The sequence below is a fragment of the Balaenoptera borealis genome (assembly GCF_965194805.1).
Source record: "Balaenoptera borealis genome assembly, chromosome: 15".
NCBI classification, from domain to species: domain Eukaryota; kingdom Metazoa; phylum Chordata; class Mammalia; order Artiodactyla; family Balaenopteridae; genus Balaenoptera; species Balaenoptera borealis.
The window spans coordinates 91,998,246-92,020,095 of NC_138871.1; the positions used below are offsets into that span (position 1 = coordinate 91,998,246).

The window sequence follows — 21,850 nt, forward strand, 5'->3', positions numbered from 1 at the left end:
GAAGGAAGTACCGTTGACCCTTGAATAATGCACAGGTTAGGGACACCAAGCCCTCATGCAGTCAAAAATCCATATATAACTTTTGACTCCCCCAAATAGCCCATTGCTGACTGGAAGTCTTACTGATAACATAAACAGTTTATTAACACGTATTTTGTATGTTATATGTGTTACATACTATATTCTTATATAGAGTAAGCTAGACAAAATATTATTAAGAAAATCATAAGGAAAAGAAAATACATTGTACTGTACTGTATATATTTATACCATAAGTTTACATTGTTTCCAAGATGAATTGTCTGTCAGTATGTACATCAATATTGTCTTATATGATACAAAAAACTGTAACTGTTTTATGTATTACTAACACTAGACATAAAAATGAAAAGATAATGGAAGAAGAAATTCGTATTTGCAGGTATAGTCACTCATGCATTGATGAAAAAGAAGCAGCAATGTGACTGCTTCACAGTAGCCTAGCCTATACACTCATGAATGAAAAGTTATGAAATTTTTATGGCACACAGTATTACAGCCATAGTGATAATACAGTATTAGAAACATTGTTACATTTTTTAAAAACCACTTACATGCGATGAAGTCTGATAGTTTCTCCAATTATGAGAGAGAGAGAGAGGGAGAGAGGGGCATACGGTACAGCAATGTAATTCTTTGAAAGCCAAGTTATAAAACAGTAAGAAAACTAACACATTATTAACTTTGTATTAAATATGACTCCCCTTATGCCTATGTGAGGATAGGCTATCCGCTTCTATACAAGTCTTGCCCATGATGCTCCACACGATGAACACTTAGGCGATGATGGTGATAACACAAAGACGTCCCATACAATGATTAGATTTTCACATGAGGACATTCACACATACACCACAGAAAAGTTTATTAACTGAACAGCATGATGATTATTTACTATTCGTGAAGTGGAGGTGGATCATCGTAAAGGTCTTCATCCTCCTCGTCCTCACGTTGAGCAGGCTGAGGAGGAGGAGGAGGAGGTTGGCCTCAGGGGTGGCAGAGGTGGGGGAGGGGCGGGGGAGGGGGAAGCAGAGGAGGCAGGCACACTCAGTGTAACTCGATGGAAATGCATCATAATTTCCGTCTGACATTTTTGCTTTTTCATTTCTCTAAAAATGTGTCTATAGGATCCCAGTCCTCCTTCCACTGTTTGCTTTAGTTTCAGTGCCCGTATCGTACAAGTTAAAAGCAGTCTTGAATAATCAGAACCCTCTTCCGGATTGTCTGATGTCAGTTTGTTTGTGGCACTGCTTCTACATCTTCTTCCTCATCATCTGGCACTGGTTCAGAAGCTCTCATCTCCATCTAGTATCTTTTGTTAATTCCTCCGGTGTGGTGTCTATTAGCTTTTGAAATTCTCCAAGACCCGTATCTTGAAACCCTTCACAGCAACCCCCCGCCCCCATCTATTTTGCCATATCTACAATCTATTTCATGATTTCCTCGATTGGCTCTGCTGTAAATCCTCTGAAGTCATGCACGACATCTGGAACAGTTTTCTCCAGCAGGAGTTTGTTGTTTCAGGCTTGATGGCTGTCATGACTTTTCCTATAAGAAATAGCATCTTCAGTGGCGTAAGCCTTCCAGACTTTCCTAATGTTCTCTCTATAGGCGTTTTCTTCCGTAGCATCAACAGTTCTTTCCGTAGAGTACCATGTGTGATGAGAGCCTTTAAAGGTCTTGATGATCCCCTGATCTAGAGGCTGGAAATAGAGACGTTGTGTTTGAGGCCAAGTACACAACTTGGTGGTCTACTCATGGAGTTGAACTCACGGGGTTCTGGGGGGCCAGGGGCATTGTCCAATATCAAAAGAACTTTAAAAGGCAGTCCCTTACTGGCAAGGTACTTCCTGATTTCAGGGACCAATCCAGAAAAAGGGTTCTCATGATCCAGGCCTTCTTTTTGTACAACCAGAAGATGGGCAGCTTGCGTTTATCTTTTCCCTTCTAGGCTTGGAGTTTAGCAGTTCTATAGATGAGGGCAGTCCTGATCATAAACTCCACTGCCTCTGCACAAAAGAGCAGAGTTGCTGTATCCCTTCCTGCCTTAAATCGTGATGCTCACTTCTCTTCCTTACTAATAAATGTCCTTGGTTGCATTTTTCTTTCTCAGAATAGGGTAGTTTCATCTGCATTAAAAACCTGTTCAGGCAGATGTCCTACCTCCTCAATGATTTTCTTAATGGCATCTGGGAACTTGTCTGCTGCCTCTTGGTCAGCAGAAGATGCTTCTCCTGTTGTCTTGACAGTATTTAAGCAGATAATTTACTAAAATTATCAAGCCAGCCTTTGCTGGTATTTAATTCTCCAGCTTTAGATCCTTCACCTTCTTTTTGCTTTAAGCTGTCATATAATGACTTTGCTTTTTCTCGAATCATATTAGAGTCGATAGCAATCCTGCACCCACATTAAAAACTGTATTTTTAATACAAGATAAATAGGTATTTCACAAAAGATGCAAGATTTATGCGCCTGTCCGTGTAGCTGCAGCAACAGCTTCAGGAATTTCCTTTTCTTTCTTTTTAATTTTTTTTTTTTGATGTGGACCATTTTTAAAGTCTTTATTGAATTTGTTACAATATTGCTTCTGCTTTATGTTTTGGTTTTTTGGCCACGAGGCATGTGGGATCTTAACTCCCCAACCAGGGATCCAACCTGCAACCCCTGCATTGGAAGGTGAAGTCTTAACCACTGGATTGCCAGGGAAGTCCCTCCTTTTCAAATTTTACAACGGTTCTTACACTGAATTTATTTATGTTGGAATAGTGGGGAGCTGCAGCTGCAGACCTCGATTTACAGTGTACATCAAGCAGTTCAGCTTTTGCTTGTAATGACTTTTCTCTGCTTCTTGGAAGCACTTCCAGGACCACTAGTGGCACTTTGTATGGGTCCCATGGTGTTATTCAAGGTTTACGGTATCATACTAAATACAATGAAAAATACACCAGAACCATGAAAGCGGACTTATTACAGTGACACACAGTTTACTGGAGAGATTGCTCCTCGTGTGGGGATGATTACGTGCGACCCTCGGCTCACCTTGGCGCTACAGCAACAGGAGGTGGCTACAAAACTATTGCAGTAGTGCAGTACGTACATTTGTGCACTTACGATTTAATACTGCAGCTTTACATTTGTTTACATGTCTCTCCACTGCTAATAGTGCCATATAGGGTCTATAAGTGTGTGTGTGCATACGTTTTGATAAATTTTAACTTTTAGTAAAAGATTTGGGTATATTTTATGGTGGCACATGATAAAATAGACTAGTATCTACATAAATTCCATGCATTCATGACACACCTAACATTTTCTTAATTCTTTTGATATTTCTGGGTTGTGCATTTCATCTGTGAGTTTTTTCAAATTGTGGCAAATCTCAGACAAATTTTCCAGTGTATTTATCGGAAAAAACCCACGCATAAGAGGACCCACGCAGTCCAAGCCCATATTATTCAAGGGTCAACAGTACATGATAAGTTCTGGGAGGAGGACCGGAAGTGTCAAAGTGCTGCCGAGGGCACGAAGCCTGTTCTGCCCCTCCCCCTCCGTGTTCTGTATCCATTTGCCCAGTTTTCATGCCCAGGTGAGAACTGGGCCTGAAACATGACTCATGGCCCTTATATTGATTCCTGGCTGTGCCTTTAGCTTAAATTCACCCCTTCCAGGAAGATCCTCAGGAACTAGACCTATTCTTCTTTATTACCCACCATCCCCCCCTAACAACTTACTCTGTATCCCATTCTCTTGGGATGCTGCTTTCTTCTTCCAAATGGGATAGTCTATTTTTCTTTCATGTTGTGCTGATTAATTTGTTTACGCTCTTATTTTCAGTAGCAAGATGTGAGCACTGAATCTACTTTTATTGATATTTTAGATCTGAGTGATTACATAAAATTTGACCCATGTGTATACTTTAAAATACATAGTGTTTCTAAAATTTCCTTGCTAAGAGAATAGGTATCTGTATCATGCTTACATAAAAATCCTGTTAGTCCTCAATATCAATTCCTTGTCAGTGTAGATTAAGAAGCTACTTACCTTATCTCAAGAAACTCCTCTCACCTAACAATGGAAAAATCTTGGAAGATTTGTTTCTCTTGCATATTCTTCCTGAGCATGTATTTTAAAATCTCACCATCATCTTTGGTCACTGGATCCCCTACCCTAGCCAGCCTTGGCTTGTCTGTTTCCCACAGTGATCTCGTGTCTTCTGATCTGTCGATCTGTGTCGGCAGGGGCTGGCTGCTCTCCCTACTTTTTGCAGTGTCCTTGCCAGCCCACCTTCTTGCCTGTGCACATTTCTGCAAACTCAACTCTATTCACCATATGTCCTTGTGAACACTCTCCTCTCCCTTGACGTTTTCAGCTTCCTTGTTTGTTGCTCGGTTCCTATTTTGTTCACATGCGCATCACCTTTTCTCACGCAGCGGATCATCCCCAGTTGCGAACACCCATTTTTTATTCAATAAAAGGAAAATTTTAAACTGGTATCTATTTCCAACCTTTTATTTTTTTATTTATTTTTTATTTTTTTATAAATTTATGTATTTACTTATTTATTTATGGCTGTGTTGGGTCTTCGTTTCTGTGCGAGGGCTTTCTCTAGTTACGGCAAGCAGGGGCCACTCTTCATTGCGGTGCGCAGGCCTCTCACTATCGCGGCCTCTCTTGTTGCGGAGCACAGGCTCCAGACGCGCAGGCTCAGTAGTTGTGGCTCACGGGCCTAGCTGCTCTGTGGCATGTGGGATCTTCCCAGACCAGGGCTCGAACCCGTGTCCCCTGCATTGGCAGGCAGATTCTCAGCCACTGCGCCACCAGGGAAGCCCTCAACCTTTTATTTTAAACCTGACCTATTCCTAAGTTCTTTATTAAAAAACAAAATCTTAATTTTTAATTTTTTATATATCCTCACATATATAATTTTATATAAGTACATACGTGGTTCATAAATATGGTTTTTGAAAGCATTTTTTTTCTTTTTCTTTTAGGAGTCATTCTCTTTTTCCCATTTCTCCTCTGTCTTAACTTGCACGGCACCCTCTTCCATACTCATCCCAGCACACCCATGTGAACAACAGGAGTGATATTTTTCTCCGTGTTTCTATACTCCTACACGTGGGCACGTGTGCAAACACGTAGATACGCATGGGCAGAATATTTTGCTGTTGTCTCACAAAAATGCAGTCGTATTATTTATGCTTTACTGTAGCTTGTTTGTTTGTGGGTTTTATTTGTTCCTTTTGCTCAACAGCACCTCATGGAAATCCCTGAATCAACTGATACAACTCTAATTAATTCTTTTTAAAGGCTATTTAATATTCCATCGTGTAGATGTACATATTTTATTCAGCCACTCTCCTACTGATAGATATTAACTTTCAGTTTTTTTCCCATGCCGAGCAATGCCACAATTAATATCTTTTAAAGTTAAGTTGTCTACAACATTGACACTTTTTAAAAGATAATTACCAGGAAAGGACATGACAGGTCAAAGGATATATTTTTAAATTTTTAACAGATTTGGTAGATTGCTTTTTAAAAGTTTTTACTACTGCAGAGTCTCATTAGCCATTCCCCACCGTATACACTCCCCACCATATACACTCCCATCATATACCTACACTCCCCACTATGTACACACCCCACCATATACACTCCCCACCATATACACTCCCCACCATATATACTCCCCACCATGTGCACCCCCATCATATACCTACACTCCCCACCATATACACTCCTCACCATATACACTCCCCACCATATACACTCCTCACCATATACACTCCCCACCATATACACTCCTCACCATATACACTCCCCACCATATACACTCCTCACCATATACACTCCTCACCATATACACTTCCCACCATATACACTCCCCACCATATACACTCCCCACCATGTGCACCCCCATCATATACCTACACTCCCTACTATGTACACACCCCACCATATACACTTCACACCATATACACTCCTCACCATATACACTCCTCACCATATACACTCCGCACCATATACACTCCCCACCATATACACTCCTCACCATATACACTCCCCACCATATACACTCCTCACCATATACACTCCTCACCATATACACTTCCTACCATATACACTCCCCACCATATACACTCCCCACCATGTGCACCCCCATCATATACCTACACTCCCTACTATGTACACACCCCACCATATACAATTCCCACCATATACACTCCCCACCATATACACTCCCCACCATATACACTCCGCACCATATACACTCCCCACCATATACACTCCTCACCATATACACTCCTCACCATATACACTCCCCACCATATACACTCCTCACCATATACACTCCTCACCATATACACTTCCCACCATATACACTCCCCACCATATACACTCCCCACCATGTGCACCCCCATCATATACCTACACTCCCTACTATGTACACACCCCACCATATACACTCCCCACCATATACACTCCCCACCATATACACTCCCCACCGTGTGCACCCCCATCATATACCTACACTCCCTACTATGTACACACCCCACCATATACAATTCCCACCATATACACTCCCCACCATGTGCACCCCCATCATATACCTATACTCCCTACTATGCACACGCCCCACCGTAACATTCCTCACCATATTCATTCCTCATCACTGCTAGTGTTGGAGTGTCTTGAAGTGTTTACGAGTCTGAGGGTTGGTTATATCTCCGTGTTAATTGGATTGTTTTTGTCCCTATTAGTGATTTAAATATTTTTTCATACTATTGCTGGTATTTGGAATTTACTCTTGTCTGAAAAGTCTCTTTATTTCATTGGTTAATTTTTTGCTATTGGAATATTTGTTGCATTTTCAACTTGTAGGAGTGCTTTGTATATTAAGGGCTTTGTCATTTGGATGACAGTTTTTTTTTCTACATGTATCATTTGTCTGTTGATCTTATTTCTCATGTATTTTACTATATGAAAGTTTTAATTTTTATGTAAAAATATATCTGTCACCTATTTTCATAGGTTTTGTATTTTTTAGTCATGGTTAAGGTTTTCCCTCCTATACAAGATTGCATTCATGGTATCCTAAATTTTCTTGCAGTGTTTTATTCTTGCAATTACTGGATACTTACTCTTCATATACTTTAAGATCATTTTACCAATACTCCCCTCGACCCCCAATATGCAATTCTAGTTGAAGTAATATTATGTACTTACATGAATTCTGTGATTTTTTTGATATTAATTCCAGTAACATTACATATATAAGCTAATAAATTTGGCATTTGTATGACAATCTTCCTGTTTTATGCTTTCCATTTGTTGAGATATTATTTTATGTCTTTCCTAAGATTTCATAGTTTCTGTGCCTTTCTTGTTAAATTTATTCCTAAATACTTTGTGATTTTGGTTTGCTGTGTTGAATGGAATGTACTTTCCCATTTATATTTCAGAGTGCTTATTTTAATAGTTGAGAAAGTCTTAATTTGCATATATTTTGTCTTATATATGGTCACCAACCCCAAATCCCTTGTTTATAGTCAGTTGTTAAAAATAGATTCTCTGATATTTGTACCCTCTTCCCCACCTTGCCAATGTTTATTTCTATATTTTTCTGTTCATAAACTTCTGAGGCCACTGGCCTTCAAAGTGGTGTACCTCTATCCTTAGGGGGAACACAGAGACTGCGGAAGTGCACCTGGGCATAGGTAATTTAAGAGATACAGTTTACAGATGACCAGTTTCCACATGTGTTCTTTCTTAAAGCCAGTCCAAGTGAGAACATGACGTGCAGGCTACCCTCTCTGTGTTCTATCCTTTCACAGTAGTTTGTTTTCATACTTGAATAAGAAAAGCAAACCCCAAACCATCTTAATCATACTACAGTACATTGTCCCCAAAAGGTAAGAACAATGATCCAGTTTGAAATATGGATGTTAATGTTGGTATAGTTAGTTAAGTCTGATGAGCAGTAAATACTTTGTAGATTAGGTGATTTACATTTTTTTTTTTTTTTTTTGCTTTCAACAAAGCTGAAGAGAGACCTAATGGCACTGTTATCTGAATTTATAATAAGAATAGTAATTAATATTATCATTATATATTATTTTTTAAATCACATAGCTACTTATCACCAAAATAAAAAATTATAATAGTAATAGTTTATTATTTCATAAGTAATATTTTATTATTGCTATTGTTTTGATGATAGATCACTATGTGATTTTTTTGGTTTTTTTTACCTCTATCTTAGAAGGCACATAAAAAATTCTGTTACATTCCTATAAAATATCTCTTTCTTTCCCTCTCTAGTTTTTATAACAGCCAGCTTTCTTAACACCTATATCTTTAAAAAAGAACACTGAAATACAATTTTATGTTGAAACTATGTCATTCCAGAAATACTAGTCATCCTGTGTATATGAACTAATTTTTAAAAGTCTTGTCCACTTATTGAGATTCATTTCAAATAACGTTTTACTTTCCTGTTTAGTAAATTAACAAATTCATACTATATTTAAAGTTTTGATCAGTGTGTGCTAATAATGATCATGATAACTCAATCTATAAGAAATTATTTAATAGATGATCATGTTACATAAAATAAAATTTTAAAAGTAAATTTATGTACAAATTTTTGTTGTAGAAACTTACATAAAGTACAATATTAATACATTGCTAAAAAATCTTTGGGACAAATGAAATGAAAATATGATTTGAAGGTTAAAAATTAAAAACATCTTGTTGATTTTCTTTAATGAATGCTGATGGGTTCAGATCACTATCCTATTTAGATCCTTTTATCCAAAAAGGGAGTGATATGAATGTGAATTGATATTGAAATATGCTAAAAAGTACACCCTTAAGCTTACAGTTAACAATTTTAGGTATCAATTTAAAAACATACAAGTGAATAATTGCTGTTTAAAAATTATTTTAGATGTTAAGCAAGCAAGAATGTCTGAAAATCACTGGCTTGGGGATTACAAATTTTCTTATTCGGGTATTTTCTGGAAAAAGAGGTGCCTGTGTTTTTCATGAATGTGTAATTGCAAGGCCATGAGTTGTAGTTTATGTGCGTCTGGTCATACGGATATCAGACATTTACCATCTGCCTTACGTTTGGTCTATTTTCAGGTAGAAAATAGGAATACCTGAGGAATATTCAGGTATTCCTCTTGATTTAAAGATGATAAAATAATGGTATTTCTATCAGTTAGAGTGATTTAAAATATTTGCTTAACAGAACAAGCTTTGACATTCTTGGGTATTTTATATACTATATACTAATAAGTTTTCTAAATGTTCCCCCTCTTTTATTTATCTATTTACTTTTTTTCAGGTAACAGAAATGAATATAATCTCTATCCTGAAATTTCCAGCTACCGTGAGAGAGTTGGTAAGTAAAAATATCTCTGTTTTAAAAATGATTCATAACCATCTTATAATCACAAACTTCCTAATTAATCTGGCAGGTTGTGAAAATACCTGGGAAGTTGTTCAGCACCGCTTCTTTGATTTATGGGTTATCCACGTTATCCTGAGAAGCACTTCATTTAAAACACGCTCCGCACGGTTAGAATGATTAAACTTGATAAGGTCAACAGACAGGCTGGACTTGCTTGGGGAAGGGGGCCCATCGGGACCTGAGGGATAAGGGACATCGGCTACAATTGAGCAGAGGCTGTGGTCCCCCCCCCCCCACCAATGTGGATCCCCCCCAAGAAGGCCTTGGCAAAGTGACTCTGGGAAGTAGGGTTCCTTTTCTCAGATTTCTCTAAAGTCTGTACCTGTAGTCTAGATGCCTAATAAATATTAGAAATATCTCTTAAAAAGCAATGAGGGAAAATGTCTAATAATAAGAAACAAAACCCTAACTGGGCTCTGGAGACACAGGCACTGACTTACAGCCAATACTCTCATTCACTGGCTGTGTGATCCAAACACAATGTTACTTCCCATGGTTGGGTGGTTGGTTGGGTTTTGCTTTTATATTTGAGAGTAGGACAAGTTAAGTGGTATAAACAGCATGTAATAAGTTAATATAAATATTAATTTCTTTTAGTTCTTTCTGAAAGTATAAGAGATTTTGAAGAAGAAAATGTAAGGAAAGATTTAAAGTCTATTTAAAAATTAAATCTTACTTTACATTACTGTGTGAAACAGTTAAATTCTTACCAAGGACTTCCTTACACCTGGTCTATCAGCCTTGCAGGGAAAAGTCATGACCCACAGTCCTGAGGCTCAAGTTGAAAACCCATTTGAGCGGGACATCTGGCTCCCCACAGCCTGTCCCGTGCCCACAGACGAGCTGCAATTTTGCACGGGCATAACGATAATTCTCCAGATTGTACGTACTTTTGCTTTGCACCCTTTGGAAGCTCCAAACCACCTTGTCATCTGGCCTCTCGGTGAAGCAAGCCTGGAGCGTCCACAGCCCTGTTTACTGGGGTTTTTTGTAACTGAAGGTCTGTACCTCCTCGGCCAGCCTCCATCATCCGCTTCTCACCCACCCTATGACTGTCAGTGACACTTTGGGCACAGTGGACAGCTCTCTATTGTGCGGCTGTCCTGTGCTGTGTGGGTTTTAGCAGCCCCCATGGACTAAGCCCACTCGATGCCAGTAGTACCCCCTCCCCAGGTGTGACAACCACAAATGCCCCAGACTTTGCCTTTTGAGAACCGCTGGTCTGGTGGCCTTGCCTGGGAGCCTCATCCGGCTCACTCGCCATTGACCCTCACACTCCTACAGAGGACGTGGTCGCCAAAGTTATAGACGCCACACGTAGCCTGGAGGGTCGTGGGTGCTAGGATCAAGTCAGCCACCCAGCTCATCACTGCAGTAAATGTGAAACAAAACCAAAGCTGTGTTCTCTTATTTCTGGTTGCTTCTTGAAGGGGACCTTCCAAAGGCTGAGATTCTTCTTCTGAGTCATGTCTTGGGCCAGATGCGTCGGCTGCATATGGGTTACATGACGCAGGCTCCGCTGAGAAGTAAAATAGCAGCATCCCGTGGACGCAGACTTGCTAATTATGAGCCTCAGAGCAGCTGCCCATCACCAAAGCTGATTGTAGTCTGTTTCCTGTTAAGCGTAGCCCTGATTTGGGAGAGAAAAATAACCTCTATTTGAATTAAACTTGACTATTTTGATGAACATTGTCAATTGCTTCAGAGATCCTCCAGATTTTTTTGAGTGCAGGAATATAAAACTTGAAGTCATATATTACTCAGAAGGAAGGCGTCTGTGAACACTGGCTGCTATAGTAACCCAGTGGGCTTTGCGTCCATGGTTTCCAGGGTGGTCTCCCTTCCTGGAAGAACGTATCTCCTTGGCTCACCTTTTCTAATGAATTTTTTTGTGGGCATTAAACTTCTCCTTATGGAAATTATCACAAATATTTACAGTAAAGAGGAACTTTAAGTCATTTTGAGCTTATTGAAGAACAAGCTAGCAGCAGGGCATGGCACTGAGCGGCCTGTGAACGGGGGTCCCTCCTGGGAGCACCTGCCCTTACTCAGGCCCGGCTCACTCCTTTGTTTTCATGTGAATGAACTTTCCCAACAACCCCTCAACTCCCGACTCTCCTACACTCCTCCCAGGAGGTAGAGGGATTTGCCTGACTGGTGAGTTGGGTGAGGAACTTGGCACACCTCTGTCTGCCTGTCTTAGCCATATTCTTCACTAGCTCTACCAGCCATGACACCTCCCTCTCTGCCTCACCTCTGTTCGAAACTCGGGTGGGAAGAGGAACGCTGACTATTGGCCTCCTCAAACCCAGCAGCACTGCCTTGTCCTCTGCTGCAACTCAGAACCATCTGCTTTGCCCTTCTACCCATCTTTCCCATTATCTTATTTGGAAACCGCAATTCAGAGGCAATGGCAACCCCTGGTCGGGGGGCAGGGATTGAACCAAGTCTGTGATCCCCTCTGTCTTTTCTTTAGGTCATAATATCATTCTTCCTCTAATTTATTCATCATAAAATATATTTCTAAAACTGCTAAAAACAAATTCAGTTATCAGTGATGACCAGGGGTCATCAGCATCGGATATTCTTATTATTTGTACAGTCTGGATAACTCAGTGATACAGGAAAATATAATAGTTCTCCTTGAAAGTCTGCCTAACAAAAGCAAAATGCACTGATGAATCTAAGTTCAGTCTATTGAATGCAATTTAAGACTCATATGGTTGCTGAGGACCCTGGGGTATAATCTCAATAGTGATTAAGATTGCCTGGAGACAGACTTCCGAGATTCAAATCTCACCCCCTTGGGCAAATCACTTAACATCTGCAAGTCTCAGGTTCGTATTCTGTGAAGTGGGGATGCGGGAGCTGCCTCCTAGGGAGTGAGCAACAAGGGTGCTCATGACAGTGCCCGGCTCAAGGAACAGGAGCTGCTCTGATTATAGCCACACTGAATGACACCTGTTATCATGGTGATCCCCATTCCTATGCATCTTTGATTTTGTAATTAGTGCTACAGATGTGTACATGTGTGGCAGCTAAGATGGCTGTGGCTTCCAGAACATTCCCTGATATTCACAAGCACTCTTTTTTTACGTGCTTCTTTCTATTATCCGAAATGTCTGGGAGACAAGAGGTGGAGGAGGAGTTACTCAAGGGTTTTCATTAATTAATATAGGAAAATAGTTTTAAGAATGATTTTTTTCTTTAACATTAACTTACATTCTTCTGATCTAATCACGATGAGGCATGGCATTTCTGCACGTCCCATCTCAATGTAGTATTATAGCTACTTTTCAAAGTACATAGTAATGACTGTTCATTCATATGTGTTAGTAGTCATTTAGCTGGTTTTGATTTTATCCAGACTATATCAAAATTTTATTCTTTTAATGACATACTTTTAATCTCATTTCTTAAAGTTAACAGGTTAAAAGTAAATACAGTATAAAATATAAAAATATACAGAACTTTTCTGTTTTATAGAAAAAAACTGTACCAGTAATATCGCTAATATAATTAATTATATTAGTTATTATTAAAGTTATTTCTTTAGGAGAACTCAACTACATGGCTCATGCTTTATTGAAAGAACTGTAGCACCATCTTGTGTGAGATACACATTCAGTGCTTCAATAAATGTAGTTTAACTAGAGTGTTGACTATTTTCATTTCTTACTAATAGGCCAAGGTCACTTTATTTTTTCTTATTATAGTATTATAGGCTCAAATAAGTAACTGGATTTAGAATTTGGTTATTTATATTTTCAGTACAACTGTACTGAGATGCATTTAACAAGCATCTAATTGCACAAAATTATATGAAACATGGAAATACCGAATTCCATGTAGCTGAGTACCCAGAAAGTATCTGTTTCTTTAGATTTCTTATGATGCTATACAGTTTGTAATATTTAATGTCTTTTATTTACTCATGTTACCCACTCAATTCTCAAGGTATTTTTTTCCCAATATGGGTTGAAGTTCTGATTAAATATATGTAGACATGCTTCTTGATGTGCTAATTTGAATTTCATCTCTCTTTTGAGAGAAAGGATCAAGTAAGTACAGAAATGAAAACAGCCGTAAAAGGCTGGGGAAAAGAAGTGTCTACTGATGAAACAGCAAATGCATCCGAGCTGGAATCCTCATTATCAATGACCACAGAGCACGGTTTTTAAATTGGATCTTTTATGATACAATCAAGAGCATAAATATCAGCTTTTATCTAATAGCTATAATTCATTGAAGCTACCATGACTATTCTATTAAAATTGGAAAAACAATAATATTATCTTATAGTTTAGTCAAAATTTAAACAATTATAACCACAAATATTTGCCAAACACCTATTTAAGTACATAGCAATATGCAGTTTGACTTGTGTGGATTTAGGAAATGTTATTACCAAATATTTGCTCTTTACAAAGAAGAAAAGCGTAAGTTTAATAAAGTGATGAAAATCACACAGACCATGTGCTGTGAGTTCTGCTGGCCTCCGACATCAGAATACCAAGCCCTGAGTTGTTAATTTATGTCTTACCTACACATACTTCCAGTTTTTCTCATAAAAATGTGAATAAATACTTTTTTCTTGTCTTAGGCAATTTGAACCAACCTATAGAAGTGACAGCACTATATTCTTTTGAAGGACAACAGCCAGGAGATTTGAATTTTCAAGCTGGAGACAGAATCACAGTTATAACAAAAACAGATTCACATTTTGATTGGTGGGAAGGAAACCTTCGAGGTCAAACTGGCATTTTTCCAGCCAACTATGTTACCATGAATTAAAGTTTATATTATTTTCTTCTTTGAGAATTACAAAAATATTATTACTATACTGGTAGGATTTACTATTCAGTTAAACAATGTTTAGTATAAGTTTAAAAACACTTCTGTTTATTCCATAAACTTTTATCCAGTATGTAAAAGATTTTGTTTATATATATATATATAGAGAGAGAGAGAGAGAGAAAGAGAGTGTTACATATCTTTAAATACTTTCCACTGATTTTTATCACAGATACTATTTAATAGTTTAATATCCTCCAATTTATATGGTCATATTTCTTTTGTGTTCATTTTCAAACATCACTAAACATTTGATTTGGCTAGGTGTATGATGACTTTATTTTATCTGGAGAATCTTAAGGATAGGGCCATGAATACTAATTTATATATTTGCAAAGTGACTAGAAAAGAATAAATCAGCTTAAATAGTGTATTAAGTAATACTTAGAGTTGTAGGTATTAACTAGAATATTAATCCTTAAAAATTATCTATAAGAAATACACTATGACAAAGAAATTCAACCACTATGCATTAAAAAAAGATGACATCTGTTAACTTTCCTTCTTTACGAGGTTACGCTTGTTCATTGGTAGCAGTAGAATAAAGTTATGTTGATATGGTTCCATTGTCCCTAAATAAATGTTTTTAAAATGCTAAGTTAATGTCTTGACTTTGTTTTTCTTATTTTCTTTTTGTAAAGTAACCAGAGGTCTGTGGTTGGTCTGGATGTTAAAACCCACCTCCATGACTATGCTACTAACCTCTTTTTTTCAGCTTTATTAATATATAATTGACAAAGTTGTAAAATATTTAAAGGGTACAACATGATGCTTTGAAATACATATGCATTGCAAAAGGATCCCCACTTAGTTAATTAACACATCCATCATCTCACATATTTACTTTTTTGTGGGTGTGAGAACACTTAAGTTCTACTCTCTTAGCAAATTTCAATTGTACAATGCAATATCATCAACCATAGTCGCCATGCTGTACACTAGATCCCCAGAACATATTCCTCGTAGAAACTGGAAGTTTGTATTCTTTGACCAACATCTCTTAATTTCACCCACCTCCTGACCCCTGGTAACCACCAATCAACTCTCTGTTTCTAGGAGTTTGGCTTTTTTAGATTCCCATATGAGATCATACAGTATTTGTCTTTCTCTTACTGACTTATTTCACTTAGCATAATACTCTCATGTTCCATCCATATTGTCGCAAATTCCAGGATTTTCTGCTTTTATTTATATACACCACATTTTCTTTGTCCATTCATCTGTTGATGGACACTTAGGGTTTTCTACTTTATCAGTATATAATGACATTCTTTGTTCTTACGACAGTATTTGGCTTAAAGTCTATTTTTTCTGATATAAGTATGCATGCCATCTGCAAACAGAGATAACCTTACTTCTTCCTTTCCAATTTGTGTGCTTTTCATTTCTTTTTCTTGCCTAATTGCTCTGGCTAAGGCTTCCAGTACTATGCTGAATAGAAGTGGTGACAGTGGGCATCCTGATCTTGGAGGGAAAGTTTTCACATTTTCACCGTTGAGTATGATGTTATCTGTGTGCTGGCCATATATGAGCATGTTGTTTAATATCCACATATTTGTGAATTTTCCAGTTTTCTTCTTATAGTAGATTTCTAGTTTCATATCACTGTGGTCAGAAAAGATGCTTGATGTGATTTCAATATTAAATTTATAAAGACCTGTTTTGTGCCTAACATAGGCTCTATCCTGGAGAATGTTCCATGTGCACTTGAGAAGAACGTGTATTCTGCTGCTATTGGTCTAACATGTTATTTAAAGACAATGTTTCTTTATTGATTTTTCTGTCTGGATGATCTATCTATTGGTAAAAGTGGGGTATCAAAGTACCCCACTATTATTGTATTGCTGTCTATTTCTCCTTTTAGTCTATTAATATTTGCTTTATATATTTAGGTGCTCCTATGTTGGGCACATAAATAATTACAAATGTCATTGCCTCTTGTTGAATTGACCACTTTATCAGTATATAATCACATTCTTTGTTCTTATGACAGTATTTGGCTTAAAGTCTATTTTTTCTGATATAAGTATAGCTACCTCTGCTTTCTTTTGGTTTCCATTTATGTGGAATATCTTTTTCCATCCCTTCACTTTCAGTCTGCATGTGTCCTTAAAGCTGAAGTGAGTCTCTTGTAGGCAGCATATAGTTGAGTCTTTTTTTTTTTTAATCCATTCAGCCAGTCTATATCTTTTGATTAGAGAATTTAGTCTATTTACACTTAAAGTAATAATTGATAGGTACGGACTTACTATTGCCACTTTGTTCATTGTTTTCTGGTTGTTTTGTGTTTCCTTTGTTCCTATATTCCCCTCTTGCACTCATTCTTTGTGATTTGACACTTTTCTGTAGTGGTATGCTTAGATTCCTTTCTCTTCATCTTTTGTGTATCTACTGTAGATTTTTGCTTTGTGGTTACCATGAGGGATTACATAAAACATCTTATATTTGTAACAGTTTGTTTTAGCTTGATAACAACTTAGCAGACATATTAAAGCTCTGCATTTTTACTCTCCCCCCCCCCCATTTTATGCTTTTAATGTTACAATTTATCTCTTTTACCTGTGTGTCCATCAACAAGTTCTTGTAACTATAGTTATTTTAATGCTTTGTTATTTAACCTTCACACTAGATTTATAAGTGATTTAACCACCACGATTACAACAGTAGAGTATTCTGAATTTAACTCTAGCCCTAGACTATTGTCACAGCTTCCAGTTTTGATTCCTTGCTTCCACACTGCAGCCAAACGATACTTATGCTCCAGATTTTTATCCTGCTTTGTGTTCTTATAGACTTACATTTTATACATACATGTGTTGACTTTTTTATAACATAATTCTTAAGGCATGGACAAAGAATGAAGACTCGCATTATCATCACCCAGCAAGAAATAAAACACTCTTCCCAATCTCCCTCCCTTTCTAACTCAAAGGTAATCATCATCCTGAATTAGCTGTTTATTAATTCCATATATTTCTTTATACTTTTATTACATATGTATGTGTCCCTAAGCGCTATGTGGTATTGTCTTGCATACTTGTAAGCTTACAAAATTTAAACTTTTAAACTTATAAAAATTATACAGTGAATGCACTCATTTGCAATGGGATTATCATAAATTATGATGTATACATTCAAGGAATTAAAAGACAGGGTGGAGAATTTCAGCAGAAAATTGACACTACAGGATAGAAATGAAAAAAATTGGAATTGAAAAATAGAATAAACCAAGAACACAATAAGTGGATTTAACAGTAATTTAGACATGGCAAAAAGAGAATCATTGAACTGAAGGTAGGTCTAAAGCATAGTGAGTTGAAAAAACTGAAAATACAGGAAAGACTTGTCTGCTCATTTTTCCACACTGATTGGATTACAAGACTTAATGGTATTTTTTAAATGTAGCAAGTTAAGCAATTCTTCTCATTTTTTTTTTTTTTTTTTGCAGGCTTCCCTGGCTGTTCTTTTTTGTTTATTTTCATGTGTGAACTTAAGAATCAACTTAACCATCTCCAGAAAAAAGACTTACTATTTTTTTAGTGGGATTGTGTTAAATTATATTAATAATATATATACATATATATATAACGTAAGGAAAATTGTCATCCTTATGATGTTCATTTGTCCAAAGCAAGGATAATGGATGTCTTTCTATTTGTACAAGTCTAATGTTGTTTTTAGAAGTGTTTTAAAGTTCTCACATGATATTTGCATATTTCCTGTTAAGGTTACATCTCGGCACTTCATCATTTTTGTGGATATCTTAGTTTCGCATCTACCTACTTTAAATATCTCATCATCTCATTAGTTTACATGCCTCCCGTTTCACCAAAGGTCCTTGAGGAGAAGACCAAGTCTTATTCAACTTTGTATTTAGTGCCCAGCAAAATGCTCTGTTACTGAATGAATTTCCCTTTCTCAATTGAGGAAAAGAAGAGAAGACTCAAGAAAATTAAACCGTTTGCCAAGGGTCACAGACTGTTAAAAAGAACTGGAACTTAAAATACAGTCTTCTGAGTCTACAGAAACAGTCTATATTTAATGGAATTAAACAAAATCCTCCAACCATTATTCATATATCATATTTGTTTTACACTTAAGACTTCACTAGTAGTCAGCTTTTGTAAAAAAGATAAATTTTTTTTTCTCATCCAAGATGTTCATCAGCATTTCTTCAATATTATCTACAATTTGGAAATTTTATCAAGAGGTTCAATTAGAATTAAAAATACTTAAAAAAAAAAAAAGCTAGAGGCCTAAACACCTTTTGAGTTTTGTCTTTTGCCATCTAGAGTATTTTCTGTACACTCTCTCTTCAATTTCAGTATTCTCATTTTCCTGCCTATTTAAGTACCTCGTTAATTTATGGTCACATTGGGTGGCCTGGGATTTGAGACTCAACATCGTGTGCTGTCAGTCAGGGCTGCATTTACAAAAGACAGCAGTAAATTTGAACAACTACCCCCCCCCCCAAGTGTTTCCAACATCACCAGGCCTCTTCTTTTTGAAGTTGTGTCCCAATGTGGTCTTACCTTACTGCTTCTAGGAAAGGTAAAATGAGGCCACGGGGTTTCCTGAAAACACGTGTGACACAGTAGCCAACTCAGACCAGAGAGAGACAGCAGGCAGGAAGACGTCGACAGCACAGCCCGCTGTGGGGCAGTTAGGACGGCTGAGCCCAGAGCGCTGGACACCGAAAGGCAGATCTCCCTGCCTCAGAATGGGGCGCATTTTAAATCTGACTGTCACAGAGAATTTATGAGATGGTCCCTCTTCCCAAAAGCTTGAAGTGTAAAGATCAGACCCCTCAGTGCTTGGCATGGTTTTGTGGGTAGACATCAGGCTCAGCCAGTTACCTGCTCTAACAGCTTAGAAATTCACTCCTGAAGACACTGGCTTGGCAGGGCCCCGAGGAGGCCTGCGTGAGCAAAGAGCCAAGCGCTTGGCACCTCATACGAGTTCAGTATTAGCTCATCCTTCCCGGGACAGTACTGGCCGTTTTCACAGAACACCTGTGTTATGGTGCACCCTGTTTTCCATGCAAAAGTCATGCACAGATTTTTTTCTTTTTTAGCTAAATTGAAAATTGAGTAAGTGATCCTTATGTTGCATAATAAAAAGCCTTGCACTTACCAACAGAAGGTAGTTCTTTAACAAAAGTAATCCATCATTCTAGAACCTCCCCTGCAATCAGATTTGCCCTAAAAGTAATGATAAAAATGAACAGGGCAATGCCTTCTACTATGGATATAACAATTTATTTCGTGGCTTTAAAATTAAAATAAATTTTACAGAACTACAAAGAAAATCCAGCCCATTCATTAAAATAAAATGAAATTGTAACAAATGTACCACATTAATGCAAGATGTTAAAAACAGGGAAAACTGGGGGTGGAGGTGAGGGGGACTTGGGAATTCTCCATACTAGGGGCTCCTTTTCTTCTGTAAACCCAAAACCTGCTCAAAAAGTAAAGTCTTAATTTAAAAATAACATGAAACCAATTCATTTGATCTTGTAACTTAATCCACTCATAAGTAAATTTTAACAGCTGAGGAAAATATAATTTCTATTTTTCTATGACAGTATTAGCCCTTGTTTTCAAGATTCAAACATCACTATAATTATAGCATGTAATTTAAACCTTTCAAGAAAATTAGAAGTTACAGGCTGAGGATATTCTGGGAGAAGACATACCACTTTTTTCTTTCTCATAGGCAAGAGCTCCTGAAGGCCGCATGAACAAAAGCATGGATTTTGAAAGAATGTTCAATTCCATGTGAAATTGGATCAATAATAGAATTTCTGAGTCTTGGTAAATTTTTATCATAGCCACGTAACAAGCTTTTGGGAGGATTAAATGAGCTAATGGATGTGAAAACTCTGCAAACCTCCAAGGAGAGCAGCAGCAGGGCAGGGCTGGAAGCACTGGCTTCTCCCTGGGGGGGCGGGGCGGGGGGCCCTCCTCCACACACACTACCCCTGAGGGCCAACACTCCTGAGCTCTACGACAAATATAAGTCGGATCCGAGGTAGGGAAAAATGTTTGGAACACTTTAAAATGCTATTTCCCACAGCATAAGGAAGATGCAAAAGGTCATGAATGAATTTTTTAATTTCACACGTATTCGAAGAACGTTCAACTGAAAGTTCCCACTGAAGTCATCTAGGAGCTAATTGATGACTACTTTGCGGTGGGGGAGAAATGCACCCGCAAACACAGTGGTGGTTTCGGTCATCCCTGTGAAGATGGGGCTCATCTAGTGGGCAGAGCCCATGTTCCCCTAGTGATACTGGCAAAAAATCTGTCCTGGAGGAGATTCTTCGGTAACAGGAGAGTGAGCCCAGCAGTTAAGACTGCAGGCTCCGGATCCAGCCTCCATGACTGGGACCTCAGACAACTTATTTAATCCTTCTGTGCCCTAGTTGCCTTATCACTGACGGTCACATGGAGCACTTAGAACAGTGCCCAACACGTGAAAAGCTCAATAAATATTAGCACTTCTTTGCAACCAGAAGAATGTCTAACTGACACACTGGCTTAACCAGCTTTTTCAAGCAATCGCTTGTACTGGCAGTTTAGATAAGCTATATCAAAAAGGGAAGAAACAATTCTCTCCTGCTCCGGAATGCGTTGTCGTATGTATACTGGTGATGGGGCCAGCTCCTTAGACGCAGACGGGGATGTTTCCTCCAGGTTTGATAGTCACAATAGCTCCTCAAAACAAAATTCTGCTAAGCCCGGGTCCTCCACGGGTCTCACTCCTGTCGGTTCCTCCTGCCACCTGCTGGGTGAGCCCCCAGAGGAACGAGGCTTCGGCACAAACAGCTTCACACCTGGCTCTGCTGGAAGGAGCCCCTCCCCCTCCTGTTTTCCACCCTTGGGCTGATTCCAGCTGCAGGGCGGGGAGGACTCTCAAGGCTAAAAGCGTGGGCGGGTTTTCTTTGCTCTTTGGCAGCTTCCCTCATTAATGGGTCAAATGTGAGTTATGCTGAAGATTTAACATGACGGTAAAAATTGTCAGTTACGGTTAAGAGCAGGATACTGCAATCTCAATTTTAAAGAAAGTCATATAAAACATTTCAAATTTGAGCTTCACGGATATTTTCTCAAGCCAGGTGGCAGTAGTAAGTGAAAAAATAGACCTTTTATGCTCTCTTTCAAGACATTATGAAATAGTTTAACACAGCAAAAGAACAATCCATTGCTCTAGAAGTCTTTTGGAAACAAAAGCATTTTTAAAAATAGTTACTTTCTTAATTTTCGTTGTAAACTAATGAGAAATTAATGAGAAGTAGTGGTAAAATAATTGTGATTTTTTTCAAACACATGAGTTGGTATTTGGAGAATGGTTTAACATTTATTTTCTTAAATAAAACATTGATTTTCTTAAATAAAAACTTACCTTTTTCTTAGAGTAAATGACATCTACTCAAAATATATATGTTACTAACTCTTCATAAATCACCATTTTTTC

The 21,850-nt window shown here is 37.9% G+C and overlaps 1 protein-coding gene across 8 annotated transcripts in view; it reads left to right on the plus strand.

The window, feature by feature from the left end:
- Nucleotides 1-14,972, plus strand: part of SH3YL1 (SH3 and SYLF domain containing 1) — a 45,815-nt gene extending 30,843 nt beyond the window's left edge. For all 8 annotated transcript variants that reach the window (XM_082358505.1, XM_082358504.1, XM_082358500.1 and 5 more), the window contains 2 exons: nucleotides 9,395-9,451; nucleotides 14,124-14,972. In XM_082358505.1, coding sequence (XP_082214631.1) covers nucleotides 9,395-9,451; nucleotides 14,124-14,314 — 248 coding nt within the window. In that variant the 3' untranslated portion in view covers nucleotides 14,315-14,972. The remainder of the gene's footprint in view (nucleotides 1-9,394; nucleotides 9,452-14,123) is intronic.
- Nucleotides 14,973-21,850: the final 6,878 nt, after the last annotated feature.